The sequence below is a fragment of the Miniopterus schreibersii genome (genome assembly GCF_964146895.1).
Source record: "Miniopterus schreibersii genome assembly, chromosome: 21".
Classification (NCBI taxonomy): domain Eukaryota; kingdom Metazoa; phylum Chordata; class Mammalia; order Chiroptera; family Miniopteridae; genus Miniopterus; species Miniopterus schreibersii.
In genome coordinates this window covers 12,201,669-12,225,507 of record NC_138123.1, presented here as the reverse complement: position 1 = coordinate 12,225,507, position 23,839 = coordinate 12,201,669, and the positions used below count along the sequence as shown (strand labels likewise).

At 52.8% G+C, this 23,839-nt stretch overlaps 2 protein-coding genes across 7 annotated transcripts in view; one reads left to right on the top strand and one right to left on the bottom strand.

The window, feature by feature from the left end:
* Positions 1-385: 385 nt before the first annotated feature.
* On the top strand, positions 386-10,642 carry AGT (angiotensinogen). Its single transcript, XM_081124111.1, has 5 exons — positions 386-951; positions 2,871-3,727; positions 7,828-8,095; positions 9,189-9,333; positions 10,077-10,642. The coding sequence occupies exons 2-5, from the start codon at positions 2,899-2,901 to the stop codon at positions 10,266-10,268; spliced, it is 1,434 nt and encodes a 477-aa protein (XP_080980237.1). The 5' UTR covers positions 386-951; positions 2,871-2,898; the 3' UTR covers positions 10,269-10,642.
* A 4,670-nt stretch (positions 10,643-15,312) lies between these two features.
* The window catches only part of COG2 (component of oligomeric golgi complex 2), a 35,640-nt gene continuing 27,113 nt past the window's right edge, over positions 15,313-23,839 (bottom strand). For 3 of the 6 annotated variants that reach the window (XM_081124066.1, XM_081124068.1, XM_081124069.1), the window contains 7 exons: positions 22,958-23,109; positions 21,958-22,155; positions 21,052-21,124; positions 20,630-20,772; positions 18,991-19,130; positions 17,542-17,725; positions 15,313-15,992 (listed from right to left, as the gene is read on the bottom strand). In XM_081124066.1, coding sequence (XP_080980192.1) covers positions 15,891-15,992; positions 17,542-17,725; positions 18,991-19,130; positions 20,630-20,772; positions 21,052-21,124; positions 21,958-22,155; positions 22,958-23,109 — 992 coding nt within the window. In that variant the 3' untranslated portion in view covers positions 15,313-15,890. Of the gene's footprint in view, positions 15,993-17,541; positions 17,726-18,990; positions 19,131-20,629; positions 20,788-21,051; positions 21,125-21,957; positions 22,156-22,957; positions 23,110-23,839 lie in introns of all 6 variants that reach the window. The other 3 variants (XM_081124064.1, XM_081124067.1, XM_081124065.1) reach the window with 2 other exon arrangements.

Below are 23,839 nucleotides of genomic sequence, written 5' to 3'. Positions count from 1 at the left end.
TTGGCCAGAGCTGTGTCCAGGGGAACTCTGGGGGCAGGACCAGGGAGCAGAGCGATCTTGCTGCTACACTGTCCTCCCTTCTGGCACCTGGGCCTGGGTGTCCCCAACACGATCCCACGCGTCCCCACCGCTTTGTCTCTCATACAAGCTGCTGCCTCTAAAAATCCCTCTTCAGCTTCCAAGTCCGATTTATTCTTCCTTCAGGGTTTGACTGCAATGACATTTCTCCCTGAAAGCTCCCCTGCTTGAACGGACTGTCCCTTCCCTCTGCCTGGAAGCATTTTTTGGCGCCTTTCCATCTGGCTGGACCGTTGTTAGCGTCCAGCCGGCTCCCCAGCTACACCACGAGGCTCTACAAGGTGCTTTCACTCGGGTGGCTGTTTCCACGCCTGTCAGGGAGCCTCACAGGGCTGTAGGGCCAACCAACGAGCCAGCTGCTCAGGGCTGTAGGGTCAGAAGTCACCCCAGGCCACCTGCGTGGGCACATGGCAGGGCCTCTCAGAAGCGCACCCCCAGGGGGCTCGGTCAGAGGGCTTGGTGGCTGCCCTCAGCCATCACGCTGGGTCAGAGACACCTCACACACCCACACGGGAGGCTCTGCGTTTGATGATCGTGGCCCCAGCTCGGGGGAACCTCAGTAAATGTGTAACCAGCGGCGTCCCAGCTCATTCTGTTCAGCAGCGAGTGTCCATCGATCAGCCGGACTTCCTGGAAGCTGTCCCAGCATGAGCGTCCCTCTGGTTTCCATCCCCTGGTCAGGCCTGGCTGCCTGAGCCCCCACCCCCATGGTGATGTAACCCCTCCTCCCAGTCTGGGAACTGCTCCATCCCCACCCCTCAGATATAAATAGGACCCGAGGAAGAGGCTGTCCTTATTTTGGGGACTGAAGTTGGAGGTCTTTGTTTTGGGGACTGAAGCAAAAGGTCCTTGTTTTGAAGACTGAAGCAGAAGGTAAGCTGGGAGCTCCTCCTCACACACACACCCTAAGCCCCAGCCCCTCCCGGCTCTCCCAGGGCAGCTGAGTTGTGTGCTGGGCCTAGAAGACTGGGACTCTGTGGGGAGGGGACAGACCTGCTGGAAGGTGATAGCTGACCAGCACCCAGGAGCCAGGAGCCAGGAGCCAGGGGACAGTGGTGCCCTGCGCTGCAGGGGATGTTACAGCTGAAGACCCAAAAGATGCCGCTCGCCTCCGGTCCAACCAGGCATCCAGACCTGGGCTGTTCTCCCCTCGGCCCCACCCTGGCTCCTACCAGGGACCTGACCCTTTTCGCTCTCTGCAGGGTGGTCAGTCTTCCCACTCCCCGTGAGCAGGGCTGTGTCCTCTGGGGCGGGCACAGGACCAGATTCGTGGTGGCCAGGAGTCCATCAGGTCCTCTTCCAGCCAGAAGGGACAGCCTTGCTGTGCAGGCACGGAGCTGGGGGAGGGGTGGGGTCAGGCTCAGGTGGTCCAGGGCTGTGTCCGCACAGGGCTCAGGTGAGAGGTGGCCCACGTCTCCCTGAACCCCCTAGAGCAGAGCTGTATCGGGTCCTGGGCTCAAAACCTGTACAATCAAGCTCATTACTGTCTTCTATAAATGGGACAAAGAGCAATGCCTGCCTGCCTTGCTCATGGACTAGGGTGTCAATTAAGAGCAGCAGGACATGAAAGTGCTTTCTAAACTTTCAGATAAACTCAAAAAGCAAATTCTTATTATTTTGTTCAGGAGGCATGATAGATTGGTGCTCTTATGTGTGGACTGCGGCTTCAAGGGGTCTGAGTTTGAATCCTAGTTTTGTCTCTTACTGGCTGTGTGACCTTGATCCAGTCACTAAACCTCTCTGTTCCTCTGCAAAACAACATTAATTAATTTATTTATTTAACAACTACTTATCAAGTAGCTACTATGTCCCAGGCACTTTGGGGGGGGGGGGTATGGTATATGTCAGGGAACAACCCTGCTTTCGTGGGGTTTGCATTCACATGGGAGGGCATAGGCAATAAGCACTAAAGATAATAGACAGACAAACAGAAACAGAAAAGATACAGTGGTGCAAGGCGATCGGGGCTATGGCGAAGGAAAGTAGGGCGGGGAGAGTTCAGAGTGCCCGGCGTGGAGGGACAGTTGAAGCTAGAACCGGGTGTAAAGAAAGCCGCAGCAGGAGGGGAGGGCTGTGGTAAAGATTAGAGAGGGTGATGCGGTGCCTGGGGGTGTTAAGCATTCTGTAAGTGTTAGCAGCCACCCTCACCATTTTCATGGAGCCACGGGGCCACCAGGAGCAGGGACACTGAGAAGGAGGGACTGGTGAAGAGGGAGACCAAGCTGGGGTGAGGGAGGAGAGACCCGCAGGAAGTGGGCATCAGGCCAGACACACTGCCAGGAGCACCCATGGGGCCTGGATGCCCGGCTGCCTGCTGCCTGCTGCCCGCTGCTTGCTGACCGAGACCCCTCGGGGCAGGGAGCCGATCACGGCTGAGAGCAGAGAGCAGCCCCCGCCTTGGAAATGACCCATGAAATCGCGTCACCTGAACCGTGCCTGTGCCGGTCGCCAGTGCAAAGCGGGGAGGGGGCTTGCTTACCTGCGGGGTCCACAGTTTTCCCTGATGACTCGATCTTTCTATGAGGACTATGTAGCCAGGAAGGGACATGCCCACCATTATAAAAATGCAACAGAACATGGAACAAAACCCTGCAAAAGTTCGCCTCAGCCCGTGAGCGGGCGTTTTGCGCCTGGATCATAGATGTTTTCTATGGACCTTTGAATCTATTTCTTCTTGTTGAAATTTGCAGACACGGTGGGTCTCTTCAAGCTAAAGGCTGCAGGGGGCACAGGAACAAGTCTGGCTAGAGGGCACTCAATAATCACCTCTCACCCTCCGTGAACTGTTTCAGGGTCTGCAGAAGCGAGTGCCCGTCGGAGATGCGTCCTGCGGGTGTGGGCCTGAGGGCCACCATGCTTTGTCTGCTGGCCTGGGCTGGCCTGCCCACTGCTGACCGGGTCTATATACACCCCTTCCACCTCCTTGTCTACAGCAAGAGCACCTGCGAAAAGCTGGAGAAGCCCAATGGGGAGACGCCCAAAGACCAAACCCTCACGCCTCTCCCCATTCAGAACGAGGTGCCCCCAGTAGACGAAGAGAGCCTGCGGGAGAAGCTAGTGCTGGCTGCCCAGAAGCTCCGGGGTGAAGACAAGATGCGGGTGACCATGGTGGGGATGCTCCTCAATTTCATGGGCTTCCGCATGTACAAGATGCTGACCGAGACACAGACCGACGACAGCGTGGCCATCCTCTCCCCAACGGCTCTCTTTGGCACCCTGACCTCCTTCTACCTGGGAGCTTTGGGCACCACGGCCAGCAGACTGCAGACTTTCCTGGGCGTCCCCGGGGAGGATCTCAGCTGCACCTCCCAGCTGGATGGTCACAAGGTCCTCTCGACCCTGCAGGCCATTCAGGGCCTTCTGGTCTTGCAGGACAGGGCTGGCCACCCGGCCAGGCTGCGCCTGTCCACCGTGGTGGGCCTGTTCACCAACGATGGCCTGCGCCTGAAGTGGCCTTTCGTGCAGGGCCTGGCTCCCTTCGCCCCCGTCACCCTCCCACGCTCTCTCGACCTGTCCAGGGACCCAAACCTCGCTTGTGAGCTGATCAACAGGTTCATGCAGGCCGCCACCGGGTGGAATATGGGCAGGCCCCTGAGGGAAGGCAGCCCCGACAGCTCCCTGCTCTTCAACGCTTACATCCACTTCCAAGGTAAGGCGGAGCCAGGGCGGGCTCTGCCCCCCGGCTGGTGCCAGAGGGTGGCGGCTCTCTGTCTCCATGGCCCTAATGTCCAACATCTCAGCTGAGCAGGGCTCGGCCTTGCAGGTGGGCAGGGGGGCAGACATGGCGCAGTACCTGGGGCCACCCTCAGGGAAGAAGGAGTGGCTGGCCCACTGGGCTCCTTGGATGAGGGTTGGTTGGGCGTCCGCCTGCCCACCGGCTGCCCTGTCTCTGCAGCGACTGTGCTGCCTCTTGCCACTCCCATCCTTTAATTCCCCGTGTGCAGTGAAGAGCTGCTACTGGTGAAGAAATAGAGATGCAGGGGGACAAAGTGACTTGCTCGAGATGGCCCGGCCATGAGCGGAGGGCCTGGGATCCGAACCCACATCTCCTGACCCCCACGGCCCAGCTCCTCTCTTAGAAGGGCTGGGTTTTTGTCTCTTGAGAAGGTTGAGGGTTCCTGTCTCTTGAAAGGTCACTATCCTATGTAAAAATAACAGATTTCTTTGCTTAAATCACTTTCACGTTGGGACGGCTATTAAGAAGCAACCCCCACTACTTGGGTTGCTCATTCAGTCACCCAATAATCATTGAGAACTCGCTGCCTGCGGGGTGCTGAGCTGGGCATGTCAGAGGGGCCGGGTGGGAGGGATGCATGGGCCCCGACCCCAGGTTGTTGAAGTTCAATGGGGGAGACAGATCCTGTGGGCAAATGCCTCGGCCACACAGCTGCAGGTAAAAGTCCTCCATGAAGGTGCTCCGGGAGGCTCGGAGCACTCGGAGGAGGGGTCACTGGGGAGCGGACAAAAGGCTTGGGGGTGACAAGGGGAGCAGGGCTTCCAGGAAGGTAAACCTGCGAGTCAAGGTGGCCAAGTTCAGGGTGAGGGATGAGATCAGGATGTTAGGATGAGAGAGGGCCCGTGGAAGGCAGGGCTGGAAAGATGGGTCAGGGCCAGATTTTGAGACTCGGAATGTGCTACTGGGAAGGTTAGAGTTCTTTGGTGGCAGGTGGCCAAGTGGGCAAGCGTCCTGCCCAGAGGTCGTCCCAATGACCTTTGCTGTGTGCACTGGAGACGGGAGGGTCCTTGGGAGGTTTTGCAACCGTCCAGGCAAATTCTGTGGTCGATGGGTGGGCTGGGAGTGCTGCGTCTGAGGGACATTGATGAGGGTCACTCAAGATGAGCAGCCTCTGGGGGACAGGGAGCCTAGTAAGCCAGCCCCTGAAGACAGAGCTGTGGGGGGAGAGGTTAAAGAGGCAGGACCAGTCTGATAACTTCACTCTGTAAACCTGACCCGTGAAAGGACCTCCTGCTGCCCTTGGGGCAGAAAGAAGAAGGCAGACTGGGTTGCTCGGGTCCCAGCTCCCACAGGTCACCGGAGCAGAATCCGGCACGGGGCCCTCAGCGGAGGACAGCCACCCGCGGAGGGCACAGGGGGCCGTGGGTTGGCGTGCCATCCCTAAGGGGGGCCCCGGGAGAACAGCTCACTGAGAAAGCCGTGGCCCCCACAAGGCAAAGCCAGGGAGCCACTGGTGTCAGAAATGCGGCCTCGCTTTGGAAAAGTACCTGTCCCCATGATTCCAGAGGACAGAGCTGAGGAAGGCGAGAGAGAGAAGGGGGACATGTAGGGAAAGGCAAACCTCGCCCAGGACGCAGAAATCCGAGCGCCTCCCCAGCCCGCCGTGGTCCAGCCCTCTGATCTCGCACCCTAAGCTTTCCCTGCCTCAGTGTCCATCAGATGGGGGTGCACACCCCCTTCCCGCCCTCCACAGTGTGTCCTTTATGAAATGAGCAGGCCGTGTCCCTTCGAGCTCAAGGGAGCTCCAAGTCCTCTTTTAGTCATAATGTCCTGCTACAGCGGCCTCAGTGCACAGCTGGGACAGGCAGTTTGGACACCTGTGAGCTCCAGGCACCCTTTGCCCAGCACTTCCTGTCACCTCGAGCCCACGTGCTGGCCCTGGCGGGTCCCACAACATCCGACATCCGTTGACTTAACCTTGAGAGATTTACTTAATCTCCGGACCAGGATGGTACTTTCAGATGAGAAGAGGGGAGAGGGCAGCCCCCTCGGTCCAGGTTCCAGGGTCTGTTTGTTTTAGTTTGTTGGTGGAAAAAATTTAGTACTTTTTTTCTCTCTAAATGAAAAAGTCTCCTGCTGGGCCTGGTGGTTCCTGAGGGGTGCATGGCAGGAAGGCCACCGAAGCTTCTTTTTTTAAATTGAAGTTATTGAGGTGACATTGGTTAATAAAATTATATAGGTTTTAGGTGCCTAATTCTATAATCCATCATCTGTGTAATATATTGTGTGCTCACCACCCCAAGTCAAGTCTCCGGTCACCGTTTATTCCCTTTACCGTCTTTTACCCTCTCCTACCTCCTGCCACCCCCCTTTCCCTCTGGTAATCACCACACTGTCGTCTATGAGGCTTTTGGCTTTTTCGGCTTAATCCCCTCAGCTTCTCCACCCAGCCTGCCAACCCCCCACCCCTCTGGCAGCTGTCAGTCTGTTCTCTGTGTCCATGAGTCTGTCTCTATTTTGTTCATCGGTTATTTTGTTCATTAGGTTCCACATATGAGTGAGATCGTGTGGCACTTGTCTTTCTCTGGCTGGCTTGTTTCACTGAGCACGATGCTCTCAGGTCCCTCCCTGCTGTCGGAAAGGGTAGCCCCGAAGCTCCCACACCCGTGCTCGAGCTGCTTTTGTCAACCCCCAGAGCGCTCTGGGTACAGAAGACAGGAGGTGCCAGGGCCGCTCTCCCTTCTCACAGACCCGGGACAGCAAAGCCGGGCTGCTCGCTCCTGCCAGGGAGCCTGTCCCTCCTACTCCCGCCCCGGCCCGGGGACCTGATTCAGTGAGAGGGAAGGTGACTCTTTTTAAGTCACCTCTGCTCAGCCTCCCCAGTCAGTGCCAGGGGCTGCTTGGTGATCTCTTCCTCAATTTCACTTTTCTTCCCAGAAACACCACGAATGGGCCTTTCAAGGCAAGTGGGAGGGCTGTGGGGGGCAGGGGTGTCAGTGGACGTCGGGGTAGAAGCTTGACTACCAGACCCATCACAGGGGGTGCACCCCCCAGGCCCATCACAAGGGGTGCACCCCCCTGGGCCCATCACAGGGGGTGCACCCCCCCGGGCCCATCACAGGGGGTGCACCCCCCCAGGCCCATCACAGGGGGTGCACATAGCACATCAGCTCAAACCTGCTGGGCGCAGCTGAGCCGTAGGTCTGTCCCCAGCAGCAGGGGTTCTGAGAAATGAGCCTTCATTCCTGGGGGGTGAGTCCAGCTTTCCCTCTGTGACTAAGAAAGGGAGAAGGGACTCTGGAGGACACCTTCAATCTGTCACAGCTGGTGCTGTATGAAGATCAGAAAGTGAGTGTGCACCCAGAATGTTTGGGGGCGTGAAACCACCCTGTGTGACACTACAGAGGTGCGCACATGTCATCGCACAACTGTCCTGACCCATAGGATGTACCACACCCAGAATGAACCCTGATGTAAACTGTGGACTCTGCAGGCTCATCACTGTTGGGGGGGGGTGCTGACAGTGAGGGGGGCTGTGTGTGCAGGGTAGCAGGTACATGCAAAGTCTCTGTACCTGCCTCTTAGTTCTTTCGTGAACCTAAAACTGCCCTAAAGAAGTAAACTTTATTTTAATATAAAGCACAAAACAACACAAAGTCAGCATGCTGGACCACAAGCTTCTGGCCAGAACAGATCTGGGTGCAGTTTGCCTCATCGGTTACTAGTGGGGTGGTTCCTTGAGCTCTCTGGTGTCCTTATGGGCCTTAAGTAAGGTGACAGGTCACAGTCTCAGGCTGGTGCCTGGCTGCACTGCGTCTTTGCCATCGGCCATCCCTGTTACCTGAGCAAAGTCACAATGGCTGGATTTTGCAGGAAGAGGACCTGACCAGCCCTCGGGAAAGAGCAGTGGCTCGGGTGTGCTGGGGAGGGAGGGCAGGAGCCAGGCCTTGGGGTCGGTCCCCTAGGCCTACCCAGCCCAGCCCCTGCCCCTCAGCTGGGCAGACGGCCCTCCCTGTGCCCACATGCCTGCCAACCAGGCTGACTCTTCCCTTGTTCTCTGTCTGGGTCCCCAGGCCAGATGAAGGGGTTCTCCCTGCTGCCCAGCCTCCAGGAGTTCTGGGTGGACAATACCACCTCTGTCTCCGTCCCCATGCTCTCGGGAATGGGCACCTTCCAGCACTGGAGGGACACCCGGAACAACCTCTCCATGACCCAGGTGCCCCTCAGCAAGAACGTTGGCCTGCTGCTGATCCAGCCCCACCTCGCCTCAGCCCTGGAGGAGGTTGAGGCCCTCACCTTCCAGCGTGACTTCATGACCTGGACTAAGAACCTGTCTCCCCGGTACAGCCCCTGGGGAACTGCTCGGAACCTCCCAGCTGCTCCCCTGGAAAGGGGGTGTTGTGCCGGTCCTTCTGCCCAGGGCGGGAGGGGACGTGGGGGGCATGGGGTGCTGGTGTTGGCTGAGCCCTGGGCACAGAGCAGGGACAGGCCGTGGTGGCCTCTGCTGCTCCTGCACACCCATCCTCACCTCCACCGGTCTGTTGACCGGTGCTTGGTTGGCTGATGTACCATAGTCCTGGGGCAGGAGAGGTGATTTTCCTCGGGCTTATATGAACCCCGTTTGGGGGGGTCAGAGTGCATGCCAATGCCCACTCTGAGCAGGGACCTTTCTGACACCGACCCAGACACGTAGACCATCTGCTGGGTCCTAAGTGCCTCTTGGGGGCTGACCTCCCAGAAGGGTTGGACCCCCCTGAGAGACCTGGGGGCCTTCTCGGGGAGCTTCCCTTGACTCCAGGACCCCTGGCTGGCTGCTCAGTCATTTGCCTGTCTTTCTGATGGTGATGAGAATGAAGCAGCTTTTCTCCACGGGGGCAGCAGACTTGGCCCACACGCCAGGTGCAGAGCAGGGGGCCCAGAAGTCTGCTTTAAGGGGTCAACTCTTTCATTTTTTTCTTTTGTTAATTCTCACCGATTTTTAATTCATTGATTTTTAGAGAGAGTTGGGGGGGGGGAGAGAAAGTATCCATGTGAGAGAGACACATCGATTGGTTGCCTCCTGCAGGTGCCCTGACCAGGGCTGGGGATGGAACCTGCAAACCAGGTACGTGCCCTTGACTGGGAATTGAACCCACGACCCTTCAGTGTGCCAGGTGATGCTCTAACCACTGAGCCAAACTGGCCAGGGCTCAACTATTTTTTTGTCTTTTTTTTTGTGTTGACATATGACATAAAATTTAGCATTTCAATCATTTTTAAATGTATAGTTCAGTGGCATCAAGTACATTCACATTGTGGTACAACCATCACCATCATCTCCAGCAGGGACACGTGCCAGCGGGTTTCCTGGGCCTTCAGCGAGCCCTCTGTGGGGGGCCCAGGCCTCACCGTGGGAGCCACCTGGGCCCTTCCTAACTGTGGGTCATGTCCACAGGGCCATCCACCTGACCATGCCCCAGCTGGTGCTGCGAGGGTCCTACGATCTGCAGGAACTGCTCGCCCAGGCCAAGCTGCCCACCCTGCTGGGCCCCGAGGCAAACCTGTACAAAATCAGCAGTGACAAACTCAGAGTCGGACAGGTACCGTGAGGCCCGTGCCTGACTCGGAACTGTGCATTCCCAGGGCAGGAGGTGTGATGGGAGCAACACAGAGGAAGCTTCTGGAAGGTGGTCTAGGGCAGGAGGGAGAGGAAAACATGGCCAAGTGGGTGTGCACCCAGGGTGGAAGAGATGTGACCAAAGCTTTCTGGGGCTTTCCCGAGACAGGTGGAGAGAAGCAAACCCCTCCCACCCTGTTTGTGGCTCTGCCCAGCCTGGGGTCCTCCCCAGATCCCACAGCAGTGTGGGGACTAGGAAAGTGCCCCCAAGCCAAGGGCCAGCCTTATTGGACAGCTCCTGGCTTTAGAGAAACACCCCACTGTGGACACACTGTCCCACTGCCACATGGGACAATGCAGCTGCGTGCTCTGGGCTCTGGGCTCTGGGCTCGGAGAAAGAGGGTCACTCCCAGTCCTGGCCTCAGAGACCACTGTTGGGGGGCAGAGCGCCCTGTGCTAAGTGAGCAGGATCACCCAAACGCTAGTGGGCCAGAGTGGAGGGGCCAGGGATCCCACCAGGACAGCAAGGTGGAAGGTGGAGAGGGAGATACGAGGGACACTTTAGGGAGGAGCCATCACGTTGCGCTGAGTGAGAGTCCTTGGGGACACGCCGGCACTGGGCATCCCCCCAGCAAGCTGGGACCACCCCCTGTGGGCAGCTCTGCACAGCCATCCTTGGGCCCTGCGGAGCTTGCAGGAGCCACCCCAACGCTTGCTGCTTTACAGGTGATGAACAGCATCCTGTTCGAACTCAAAGCAGACCAGGGAGAGCCGCCCGCAGAGTCTGCCCAGCAGCCGGCGGGCCCCGGGGCCCTGGAGGTGACCCTGAACCGCCCGTTCCTGTTTGCCGTCTATGACCAAGACTCCACTGCCCTCCACTTCCTGGGCCGTGTGGCCAACCCACTGAGGGTGGTGTGAGGCCGGCCTGCCCCTGCCACGGCCACTGTGGGCGAGGGCAGCAACGCACAGCAACACTAATTCGTCACCGCCGTCTTCCACTTCTTCCCCCATGAGTCAGCTTGAAGCTGGAAGGAAGCCGTTTCTCCTCGGTCCGCGTGGAGGCACCGTGCACACGAGCAGCAGAGCCTGCGGCCGAAGCAGCCTCTGCTGCTCAGGTTTATCTGGGGGAGCCGGGGGAGCTAAGACCCAGGGTGCAGCACAGGAGGCTGTTCTGGAAAGAGTTTGCACAGACATATGTGTTTGTGGAACTGATCAGTTCCCTTTTTTACGGAAACAGAAATTGGCTTTTAAAATTAAAGTATGCATTGTCCACCGCCCTGGGTTTACATGCAGCTTATCGCATGCGAGCCTATGACCCACATGGGGGGTCCACATGCCTGAGTTTTTCTTGGTTTCTCAGTTCTTCTTTCCCACAGTACTTGTGAGTTTTGAAAAACTCAAGCATCCTTATGTATGGAAGAGTGTAACACCATGGCTGATTATCCTGTGTTACTAATAAATGTCTTACAATAAGCAAAAAGGAAAAACCCTCCCTTTCACTTAGCAGAATACATGCTATTTAGCAGGCGGGACAAACGAACAGGCCTCCTAGGACTGAGCCACATTTCAGACGGCATTTCCCTGGGAGGTGCAGGCGGGCACTTTACCCTCCTTTGAAGTTGAGGGTGATGTTTGTCCTGGGCCCTCCCTTCCTAAGCGACAGTGACGACAGTGACGGGCTGTGTGACGGGCAGGTGGGCCTGAGGGGGGCCCCGCCCCCATGCAGCTGGGAAGGAAAGGGGCAGATGGCGCTTCTGCATTCGGGGACACAGAGTAAGGCTGTCCCTCCCTGCGCCTGGGGAGCGGAAGTCAGAGAAATCTTGGCACTTGAACATTCCTCCCTGCCTGTTGAGTGTCCCTGCTTGTCCTCCTCGGTGGGATTAGGTCCCCACCTGCTAAATCTGGGGCAAAGCCTGAGGAGGGGCGGGCACCCGCAGGCCACGCCGCTCACGGGTAACTGAGGATGCTGCCGAGGTGGGGGAAGCAAGTCTTCCTCCCTCCCGTACACACTGACCAGCTCAGCAGGCGAGGCGATACAGCAGCTGCCGGAGCTGAGGGGCAGGTGACAGCGGGGACCGGGGCTGGGGAGCAGCGGGGTGGGAGCGCCGACAGCCAGTTTCAGAGCTGACCGAGGGCTTTCCTGTACGTGGTTTCGTCGGCTTAGGTGGAAGTGTCCGTGTTCTGCTTGGACGGTGACTGCCCTGCGCACTGGTGCCCAGGGCTCGCCCGCCCCTCTGCTGGGCCATCGTAGCCACACTCCAAGGGATCGAGGTCAACCAGAGCGTGTGCGAGGACAGGTGGTGGGTCCGCTCCTCTCACGGAGGCCCAGGGTTGGGGTTAGGGTTTCCGACATCCTCCAAATCTCAGCTCATCCCTCACATCCCAAGCGCCCCTCTAGTCTGGAACATACATCCCTAGTTTTGGTGTCAAGGAGGTCAGCTAGTCCTTCCCACAACTGTGGGCCTGACAAGGTTTGCGACCTGCTGTGCCAGGCACCTAGGGGCACCATGGGGGGTGCTCAGAGGTGGGTTCTAGGGATGGACGGGCCGGCAGGAAGCTGAGCTCTGACATGGGCTGGAGCAAGTTTCCTCACCTCTTGTCTCCACCCCGTTACTTATAAAATGGGAAACGCTTGAATGAATGAATGAGTAGTGACCGCCATGTGGCACTCAGTCCATAGCAGGATCATGACCTCTGCCCTGTCTAGAAGTCCCGCTGCAGAGGCACAGCAGGAACGGGGGGGGGGGGGGGGGGGGCTGGATAACAGCCCCGAAGATGCCCAGGTTCTATCCCTGGAGCCTGGGACTGTGACCTTACAGGGCACGGGGGGCTTTGCAGATGGGACTAAATGAGGGACCTTGAGGTGAGGGCAGGATCCTGGATTATCTGGGTGCATCACATGCTCCTTATAAGACAGAGGCAGAGGGAGAACGGAAGACCTAGAGGAACAAGGTGACGTGATGCAGGATCGGGGAGAAAGGTGGTGCCCCACTCAGAGCTCATTTCCTTTGTAATTCCTACAAATGCAAGCGACAACGGTCCAAATATGTGCTGACTATCAGATTCGGAGCTGCTCTTCCAAGCCCCCAGCACATGCACTTCATCCAACAAGTATTCGGGTGACAGGTGATGACGCCATGTCACTGTAGGTCCATCTGTGTCACAAACGTCCCACTCTGGTGAGGGGTGTTGGTCATGGGGAGGCTGTGCGTGTGGGGCCAGGGGCATCAGGCTCCCCATCACCAACATCTCTCACCGGAGTGGGACGTCTGTGACACAGATGGACCTACACTGACATGTTGTCATCACCCAGGGTCCATCCTTTCCGTTAGTTTCACTCTTGGTGCTGAGCATTCGGAGGTGCCCACTGAGTGCCGGGCATGGGGATGCAGCAGGGAGCCCGAGTCGCCACCTGCGATGTCCTGAAGTCTCCTCGATGACATGAGATAGTGCCACTGCCACAGTGCAGCTGGAGGGAGAGAACATTAAGTTCTTAACTAGCGGGTTTCTCTACTCAGTGGGCTGCCTGGGCTTTGGCAGTTGCCAGGAGCAAAACGTTGCCAACGGACCACTGGTCTCTGTTCCCAGCTTTTCTTTAAATGGGAATTTGGGTCAGGACGTTACAAGGATACAAAATACCAACATTTTGCAGATTACTTAACAGAGAAGTATTAATTCTAAGGGTTTATTTTTCTTAAACATTTTTTCACTAAATTCTAAGTTCTCCTGGGTTGCAAAGTGTGTGTCCAATAGACAAGGCAACTATAGACAAGTTGAAGATTCCAGCACGAGACCCAGAGCCTCGGTGGCCATGGGGGGTTTCCCACGGTCCACCAAGAAAGCCGTCCAGTCGCATGCCCTTTACTGAGTTTAGAAAACCAAACGATTTTCGTTTGTTTCTCGCTTGGCAGGGAAACTGAATCTGAACAGATGCAAAGATCTTTAAAACCTTTGCATGATAGAAGCTTATAGTGGGCACAGCTCTAAACTGGGGCACCAAGACCTGCATTTGATCACCAGGTGCTGTGCCAGAGACCCTGGGGATGTCACCTGATACAGAAGACAGAAACCACGTTACCTTCTGAAGTTTGAAATGCCACAGGTGCACCCACCTCACTCCCTGGCTGCTGGGTACCAGCAGACACTGGCAAACATAAACTCCTGTGCTTGGGACCCCTTTACGATTCTTTAAAAAGTTTTAAAAAATTAGTGTTATAGTAAAAAAGTATTACTTTATCTTTAAACTTCGATTACAATTCTCCCAAGCTTAGCTTAAGTAATTACACACATTAAATAAGAGTCGTTCTGAGAAAGCCAGGGAGAAGCTTCTGGAACGTTTTGCTTTGTAACTAAAGATCTTTGTTTCTTAAGCCTAAAAACAGACATTGTGGCATCAGGACGTTGCTGTCGTCAGACAAGCTTGGAACTGTGGTGTTACTGGATGGAGCAGGGCCTGGGGCCTGATGGGTGTCAAAGAATCAACAGCTTGGGCCCTGATCCTGGATCCTCAGCTGTAGTTCCAACGCTCACACTGGGGAGGGAGAGCTGCCTAGCGGTGAACATCTGGGCTCTCCAATGATAGCCTGGGTTTAAATTCCACTTATTCGTTATCTCAACTCCTAAACTTCTGTTTCATCTACAAAATGGGACTGACAGTGGAGTGGGAAAGGGCTGATAAATTATATCCCCACCTCTGTGTTGTGAAACAAATGAGAACGCAGAGCAGCCAGGGAGGTGGGACAACACTGTGTTACTGAGGCTGGGCTGGAGGGACTGGCTCAGCCACGTGGCCGCTGAGGGAGATCTGCCCTGGGTCACCCAGCGAGGGGAGACTTGCTCCCCAGACTCACTACTGGGCTTGTTCGAGGTTCCTGTTGGGCAGAGTCTGCGGGGTTTGGAAGGCAGAGCAACACAGCACACGCACACGGGGCAGGCGGGGGCAGGTCACAGGTCACCTGTTGGCATGGGGCAGCAGGCCTCCGCTGGACCTCTTCCTTCAGCTTCCTCTACCTGGGCCAGGTGTGCGCAGCTTCAAGAAGGAAGAACTTCTGCAGGAGACCTGGAGGCAGTGACAGGTGTGCGTTTCATTCCGCCCCTGCGGTCTCGGCGTCCCGTCCACCCTCCCCTTCCCAACCGCCCCGCTGCACTGACAAGCTGAGCGAGGTCCAGCCCTTTTAAGAAACCCTTCCTGCTCCCCACCACGTGGTTTTGTTTCTCTGGCCCAACTTCCTAATACTAACTATAGCCAGACACTTACCGGTCCAGGGCAGGGCCTCCACTGCTGAGACCAGAGCACGCGCCATTCACAGGGAGATGGTCCGTCACTGCGACAGAACAGAGCTGCCTCCAGCTGTGCGGGTGGGAGGACCATGGAAGCTCCTGGTGCCCACACTGCCACTCTGGGGTTTTCCTGGGGTTCTTTTGGGCTCCCTCTCCTTCCTCTAGCTTAGCCTCGTCACGGTCCTAAAAGAGAAGTCGTTCCTGCGAACTCCCAGATCTGCCCTAACTCCGTCACTTACTCCTGTCATCTCCCCACAGCTTACCTTTGAGCAGATGCTGGAGTGAGGACATGCACAGCTAGAGGCACACGCGCCCCTGCTCCCCATCATCTCCATGCTGACAGGGCAGGTGACACCGCTATGCACAGTGCAGGGGTGTGGAAGGGTGCGGTTAGTGAGCCAACAACGTGCTCTGAATACCTCGCCCCAATAATCCCAGCTCTCTGTCCCCCACACCCGGGATTAGCTCGTCAGTAGGGACAGTGGTGGCTACTTCCACAGGCAGGGTGCTTGTTACCCTTCCACAGATGAACTCCCACACGCCTAAAGGGAGCCTCCATGATGGACACGACCCTCCCACCAAGTGTGCGAGAGGCACTGGCCCAGAGGGCAACGAGTCATCACAGGGCACGAGTGAGGAGTATTCAACTTGGGCTGATTCACAAAAAAAAGGTACGCGCGCTCTTGGCAGACACTTCTTTTATTTAGAAAATAAGTCTTCCCGACTGGCTCTGCTCCTGACAGAGAGACAGAGAGAGGTCTGGGCGAAGAGCCTGATCAGCAGCACTGTCCCCAACACCTGGTGGGAGAACGGGAACCAGCATCTTCCAGCCTCTCGGAGTCCACACATGTGCAGCCTCGGAGCAGAGCGTTTCTAGTGTGGCCACCTGCGGCCGTCCACTGCTTCTCACTGCAGGGCCGGGGAGGAAGAACACTTTCTCTAGTCGCACATATATATTTACTTTAATCATAGTTTAGAAATCAGCTCTTCCTCACTAAGATTTACAATAAAAATAAAATAATTTTCTCTGTAAACTATAGTAGAAAGTTTCAAGTGTCTTAAAAACTATCTTCCATAGAACGGAAAAAGGCTTTAGTGTCCTTTTTTGGGTGAAAGAAGACCCAAAGGTGCTCGGCGAGCTGCAAAGCATGTGGCTGGAGATCCGGTGGAAGCACTTTGCTGGAGGCTCAGGGGCTGGGAAAGCACAGAGCCACTGTCTCCGTCGGGCTCCTGTCATCTCCCCTCGGGCCCCCAGGATGCCTAGGGCTGCTCTGCTGTTGCCTGGTCCTTGGCGGCAGCAACGAGCTCTGCCAGAGCCGGGAAGCTTTTTATGTCCTTTGTCTGCAGGCCCAGCTTTTGTATCTGCAAAGGCCATGAGAACGAATTCAGTTACTGGGATTTAAACTGAATGTGAAAAAAAAAGACCCTCATAAAACATAAAAGAACATATTCACCCTTCCCTCTACTACATAACAGGGAGTTCCTTGAAGAATAGAATTTTAGAGTAAAGGATTTATTTACTGTAAAACTTTACTTTTGGGGTTAAACACTTGGCACCCCAAGAAGCCAATGTGTTCATTTACCTCCATCCATCAAATCAGAATCTAACAGAATCTGAGCCTCTTTTGTGAACTGGCCAAGAAAATTCACATTAAAAGAATTAACAAAGTGAACCATTTTTTAAGTGGAGAATTCTCAAAACAGGAGAGGCCTGTCTTAATTTTGTAACTTATCAGCAAGCAGCCGTTCCTCAGAATCTGATTAATTGAAAGTACTCTGGCACCGCAACCACTGTGAATCATTTTGGTCACCGAGAGAAGGCACACCGTGTCCCCAGTTCAGTTTAACAACAACAAAACAAAACACGCGCCATAAGGTCTGGAAAACTCTATCCTGTGTCAGTATTTGTTAGTGCCGTGGCTCGTCCTGGGGACTGGGACAAGGACTGCCTTTTCTTTCCCTGCCTTCCCTCCCAACCCTCCTTCTTTCTTTTGCTTATTTGTTCTTTAAGCTTCTGTAACAAACTTCCTTGCTTATAAGAAGACTAAGTTTCTCTTGTGAAATAAATGTGGCAATGGACTTCTGCCAGGATATGTCTCTAAATTCGCCTCAAAGTAGAGAGATTTAGATTTTCAGTGACAACCTGATGTGTAAAAGGTGGTTCTTAACAGAAAACCAAGCATCTTCTGATGGAAATGTTCCGATTTCACGTCTTTTTCTCTAGCAAAGGTCTGAGGATCTATCTTGAGGACCTTTATAAGGAAAACCTAAACAGTGTAAAGAGTCACTTTCTGAGCATCTGAAAGTTCTGAGACTCGAGGAGTCACCTCTGACTCAGAATGAAAGGCCTACATGGAATCCTTACCTGCCTCCTACGCGAGAATATGTGTGCTAATAGTCATCCATACACTACACCTCTAAAAATCTGTGTTCTACGGAACACCTACAAGGAAGTTGTGTTCGGGTGGTTTCTCAAGTACCACACTGCAAAGTCAAGGGGCGAATGCTATTCTGGTTATGCTAAGCCAAACTAATATCCCAAAGACCATGATCTAGCACAGATTTCCTATCAGGCACTTTCCGGGCAGCGGACCAAGACATGATCCCTGTGAGCGCCACTCCAGTGGGCTTGATGGACGTGAGCGCTGGTGACCACGCAGATGTCAACTGCACAAAAGATCAAGCCAACGGACTTGAAAAGCTGATTTTTGGTATTCTTCTATCTTTTCTTTCTCGTAACTCCTGGGTGCAAATATTTTGACTTCGAGTATTTTAGGGCCCTGATCCCTTTTCCCAACACAAGGGAACAGCCTCACGGCCCTCAGTGCCACCTCTGGGATCCTGTGAACCACCAGGTGGCCCTCAGAATTTGGTTTCAGAGCCCCTGGAACCGATGACGGCTCGTGGTTACCTGTTCCCCTAAGTACTCAACGTCCAAGGCCAGCTGCAGCCGGATTTTGTCGTCGTCACTCATGCCGCCAGTGCTGGACCCACCGGGGTTGGCGGGGGTGGTTTTCCGGGCTTGTTTTAGCCTTTTCAGGCTCTCTTCCATCTTCTTCACGGAGTACAGGACGTCGGACACGGTCTCATAGTACCTGGAGCACGAGAGGCATTTACAGGTGAAACACATGTTTGTGTGTAACACCAAATACACTAACTGGCATTGAGGACGAAAAAAAAGATATTTTTAAGATAAAAATTTACTTTCAATAAAAAATCAGCAATGGTAAATATTTAATGTTTCTTAAGATTGAAAGAAAAACAGGGCCTTGATTGCCTAGCACTGCATTCCCTCAGAACTTAAGAAATATATACATGGATTTTGTTCAAAATTTTAGTCCTGGACACTAGGAGAAAATCTTGGGCCAAACTGTCTTTCTTATTTCAAGAGTGACCATCTATAGCTCATTCCCCAAATGCAAGTAACAGGTTCATCTGCAATCAGTTCTAGAAACAGTTCATCTTTTAAAGAGTAAAAGCATTTCAAAATTTTAAATAAAACTAACTGGCTTTAAAATTTTCTCAATATACCATCCAAATTATAAATGAGTTACATTTTAACTTTGTTTAGAACCTGATTACTTGGCATGTTTACAAACACTATTATAATTCATTTTGACGTTCAAATTAACCCACAAATGCCACCTAACTTATAAGTAACTGAAATGAATAAAATACTATGGCAAAGTTAATAATTAAACAAAATTCAACAAAATGGAGTAACAGACTCTTTGACATAAGTCAACAGCATCTGGGGAAGAGTAGCCTGAATGAGAAATGAAGAGGTATCCAACCAGTCATTCTGAAGACTTCCCCGTCTAAGGGCTGCAGGGTTTTAAATGCCAATCCTTTATCACTTGTAATTACTATTCTCTTCCCTGATTATCATGGTCTACCCACTAGGCGACCTTTGATTATCTGGCATGACTGAGGCCATTTTGGGCTGAGAGCCGAAAAGAGAAAGGATCTTAAAGGAAAACACGTGACTGGACTTATAGAACAGTGCCTGCAGGAGATGGTACCAAGGATAGTAAAAGGGAGGTGTGCCGGGGGGGGGGGGGGGGGGTAGAATATGTCTGGGCCCCTGAAAGGTGTGTGACCTGGGAGATGCCAGGACAGTGGGAGCCCAGCCAGGCTGGCTACAGTCCCGGTAGAGCCTTGGGTGGGGTTGTGGCAAGCTCAGCTCAGCCATCCACACTGATGGGCAGAGACTCAGTGCCTGCTGCCCCCCCTTGTCCAGCCATGGAGTGACAGGATGTTCTTACCACCTTATCTACCTGCCACCCTCTGATGGTCTCAGTGATCTCTGACTCAGGGCCTGTTGAAGAAAGTCCAGAATAGTCTATGTTAGGTTACTTACTTGTGAGTGCTCTCCGAGAGCGCGCCTTCTAACCACTGCTGAATTCTCGCGTGTTTGAGCTTGTCCTTGTGACCGCTCTGAAGCTGGTAAAGGGGCTTCAGGGCACTGTCCACGTAAGAGGAAGCTGTCGTTGGCACCTCCTGCAATAATGGTGGTAGGGGTGAGAGATGCACAGAGAAAAAGAGAGTTATTCAAACCTCAAATTCAAAAGGATACTAGTGATGTGCCTTTTTTGATACACATACACCCTCCATCCCTTCCAAAAAGCAACACTAGTGCTGTCCCCAGAAAGACACCTGGAGAGCAAGAGGGAGCAGGGAGAGGCAGCAGGGAGGCAGCGTCTGGAGCCCGACTGGATCCAGGTGCTGTGCCAGCCCCTGCTGGCTTCATTCCCCAGGGCGCTGCTTCCCACCACTTCACGTCCACACCGGCCACCCAGCAATCTCATTAAATTCCGGGTCTGATTCCGTGTGTGTGGCTGGGGGGCGAGGGCAGAGCTCTGAGATGTCTCTAACGAGCTCCTGCAAGGTGATGCTAATGCCGCCGTTCGAGAAGCAGGATCTAGGGTGAGCAATGTGACTTTCCTAACCCTGGTTTCTTCATCTGTAAGGACACGAGCACCCGCTTTGCAGGACTGAGGGGAGTGGACATAAGGTGTTCAGCACAGCGTCTGCAAGCCCTCCTTCAGTAAGTACAACCCCGAGCGAGCAGAAAGGGAAAGGTGGCGGGTTACTAAAGAAAACGTAATGGGCACACAAATGAGGTCTGTCTCTCCCACTTCTAAGTGGGGGCTTCAAGTCACACCAGAAAGAGGAAATTGGGTGACAGGGCGCTCTTGCTAGAAGTGATCATTCTACTGCATGTCAGATTTTAAAACGAAAAGAGAAGGCACAAAGGAGGTCCATTCAGTCTCAGCTCAGCCACGAAAAGCCACACACTACAGCCAGAACCCCATGTCGGGCAGGCAGTGACGCCAACATCACACAGCAGAAGCTGGCCCCACATGGGCAGGTCTGCAGCAAGTCCAGGGATTTCCCCAAACTGCACAATGTCTCAGCAGATTCTCACAGTTCCTGAGAATAACTTCAGTTGTAAACTGCCTAAAACCCAACTCCACAACTGGGGGGAAAAAACAGTGGGAAAATCAAGTGAGATCTAGCAAGAATGAAGTAAGCACAAACGCATGAAAATGAGAGTTCAACTGGGAAAACTAAAACACCAGTAAAAATTAATTCCCCAAAGCACCAGTCCATAAAATCAGAAAAGAGGAGAATGCTGTATTTTTTTTTAATGCTGTTAGGATTTCTTAATGCAGCTTTTCACACCGTGTCCAGTAGAACAGGGGAAAGCAGGTACTTCCAATGACAGGATGAAGGAACAAGGTAAATTCTAATTTTTCAAATACAGACACGAGACAAAAGCTCCCCACAAAGGTATAGCACTTAAAGTCTGCACTGCCTGAGTCTGACTCCCAAGGCTCCTGACGTCCGGGAGGAGTGCGTGTCACAGACACCATTTCTTCGCCGAGACAGACTGAGTCCGTGTTGGGCTCCCCTGCGAACCTACTCCTGCCCCTCCAGCTGGGCTTTGCTGCTGTGTATCTCCCCGCCTCACAATGTTTTCGGGGAATGGTGCTGACCTTGTTGGTTCTTCGGTAAAGCCGGGGAACCTCCAGGGCACTTTTCAGGTAACTGAAGCAAGACTCACTTAAGTCTTGGACGATCCTGGCGCTCAGGGCAGGCACGCAGGCTGCCAAGGACAGCTGCGAGTCCTCCAGGGCTGCTGCTGACACACAGACTGTGCTTAGTCACTCTCTCCAGTCAGATGTGACTTTTATTTTAAATGCTGTCATAGTATTTAGACAATGTACAATAATAAAGTCAAATGACTAGAATTAGCAAAATTTCTCATTCAGGGAAGTTAAAATCATAGGCTAGAATAGAAGAACAACTAAGGACTTATAGCTAACAAGAATGATAGTTTAAATATATTCCACAGTCTCTAAAAATTTAAAATTATTTCTTATCCAAAGATTTGCTAAGTCTAAAGATTTGTTTTTACCTGAGATAGAAGAAAAATTCTTAAAGCCAATCATTTCCAGCTTTGGCTTGACTGTTTCCAAGAGTTCTGGAAGCTGAAATAAACACACACTTTACAACTCAGTTCCTTTTAAAATCAAAGGAAGGGGCACTTCCATTTGCATCTATGGTCTCTAGGATGCTCTCAATGAGTAACAAATGTAAACTCGGGACTTTAAGTAACTTGTGCTAAAAGAAAGCAAAATCCTTAATCAAACCTTCACAATAAAAGCACCCACTGTGGGAAACAGCAGTTTTGTGGCTATTAACAGACCCCGAGAATAAACATCATTTTCTATTCTGTGGCTCTTCTAAGTACCAAAAAACCTCAGATAAACACCATGTTTTTGCTCAAAGCATATGGTATTTGTTTGAGCACCACAAAATATTTAAACTTGAAGAAAGCACAATTATGTAGCAGAGCATGTAAACACAAATTTACCCACAAAGCTTTCTTAATAAGAGCAAAAACATGGGGCACACACAGAAAACAGAGGAAAAAAACTTAATAGCTCAGTACTTGCAAAGTATAGCTGAAGAGTAAATGTTACCAAGAAATATTTAGGAACTTGATGAGAAATAATTAAAACCTAACCCACTCAAGATCGTGCCTGCACAGTAAGTTGAGCTAATGAAAAACCCAGTGGAGCACAGCTTGAGCTGAGCTTGGATATTACTACCAGGAAAGCTGCACAGGCGCCAGGGTAATGCGCTCCGAGACCAGGCTGGGAGGAAGGGGGGAGAGCGCGCTGCCAGGGGAGATGCACAAGGTATTCTCTTGAGGCGCCTGGGCCCCGTGAGTCTGAGCCCCTGGGCAGATGGTGTCAGGCCTTTGCACACTCTGAGGAGACGCTGCCCTGAGCACAGGCATTCTGGGATGCTGGCTTACCTGCTCCTGAAGCCTGTCCAGGTCGGCGACCACGTACACGAGCTGAGTGCTAGTTATGGAAGCTGTGGCCTTTGTCTCGGAAGGACCACTTCCTGGGTCTTCACTGTTTCCTTGGGTAATGGAAGAGTCTTTGCTACCAGTTACCAAAGGTTTTTTAACATCCTTGGCACTTTCATTAGAGATGGGCCTGAGTAAAAGCTGCAAAAGGATTTCAATGTTTAAATACTTTTCCACCAGCAAGATACATGAGCATTTACATACGTGGGTGAGCAAGTCACTATAAAATGCCAGATGTCTAGTCTCTGTGAAGGTTACTAATGAAAGTACCACATCATCTCCAGACAGGTGTGAAGGACTCAGAGAAGCAAGGACAAACCTCAAGCCCCCGGATGTTACCCTCCCTGAACTCATGTCTAATTTCTGGAGCTTAAAAGTAACAGGCAAGCGTAAAACAATAGGTCCCTAAACCAAAGGCAAACTAATTTCTGGAACATCACAGGTTTTTAAAGATTAATTAACTAAATTAGGTAAATAATTCACTGAGTTTACTTAATAAATTTATCATAATATAATTAATATTAAAAAAATCAAAATTCACACCTCATTATTCTTCAAATAATACAAACAAAAGTGTTCTGTGCATTATGTATTGTTAGAAGGGGAAAACCAAAGAGACGTACTAGCATCAGGAAAAGAATGAAATAATCTATGTTCAAGGCAAAATAATTTATTAGAGATATAAGAATTATTGGCTAGCAAAAAAACTGCACAGCTTAGCAAGCCCAGACCTAACTAAAGAACCGTACAGCCCCACCTTGTCCCAGGAGTCACACAGCACCCGTGTCCTGGGAATTGTACAGCCCCGCTCTGTCCCAGGAGTCGCGTACAGCCCCGTTGCGTCCTGGGAACCACACAGCAGCCCCCCTCCCCGGGTCCCACTTAGCTTAACCTTAGCGCACTTAGCTTAATGTATCTTTAAAGCCACCCGACCGGCCCTCACCTCGTTGACAAACACGGAGTACCGCGCCAAAACTTGCAGGGAGAGTCTCCACAGGCGGTGTGCCAGCGACGGCAGGAACATCTGTTCCGACCAACACCTCTGAAGGCTGCTCCATGTTCTATGAGAAGCCAACAGGCAGTAAGAGCTTCCAGCTAGAGGAAGAGCACACGTGGAAGGAGTCTCAGTCAATTAAGGGCCGCAATCTAATATTCTCAATGTATAACTCGAGAGTGAAGAAAGTGGCATTCTGAAGAACTCTAGGTGGTCAGCGAAGCTGTCAGTGGAGGTGACATGCATGACCAGGTGGCCATAACCCATGTCACTATAACATCTCTCACGGCGGTGCATTTTCTGATTTTACATGATTCCACCTCCCAGGCGTTGGATAAATATTAAACATACACAGCATTCAGAAGTAACTTGTTAATACACACTTTATACAAAATCAACAAAACATGAGTCAAGGTGGCCGTCACTTGCAAGTGTTTAAACTTTGGTTTTGAATCTGTCCTGTTCCACTTGTCACCTTCTCTTCCCGAACCTGAATACACTATTTGTACAGGAAGTTAACTGCATATTAGCATTTTTGGCAAAGAGATGAAAACTAACCTTAAGGCTAGGAGAATAAAGGGCAGAAATTAGAGTGTGGCAGCCTAGACACCCATGTGGCTGTAGACACAGCCCATGTTCTGTGAGTGGCCACTAGGAATGACCACAACACAACAAGACTGCTGAGGCTGTCAGGAATGCACATGTCTGAGAAGTCTGCACACCTACCACTGCCACCTGTCCTATGTCCCAGAACTGGTGCCCAGTGCTCTAGAGGCCCCAGCCCCAGCTGTGAGTCACCCCAAGGAGGCAAGGGCAGCTCTGATCCAGGGA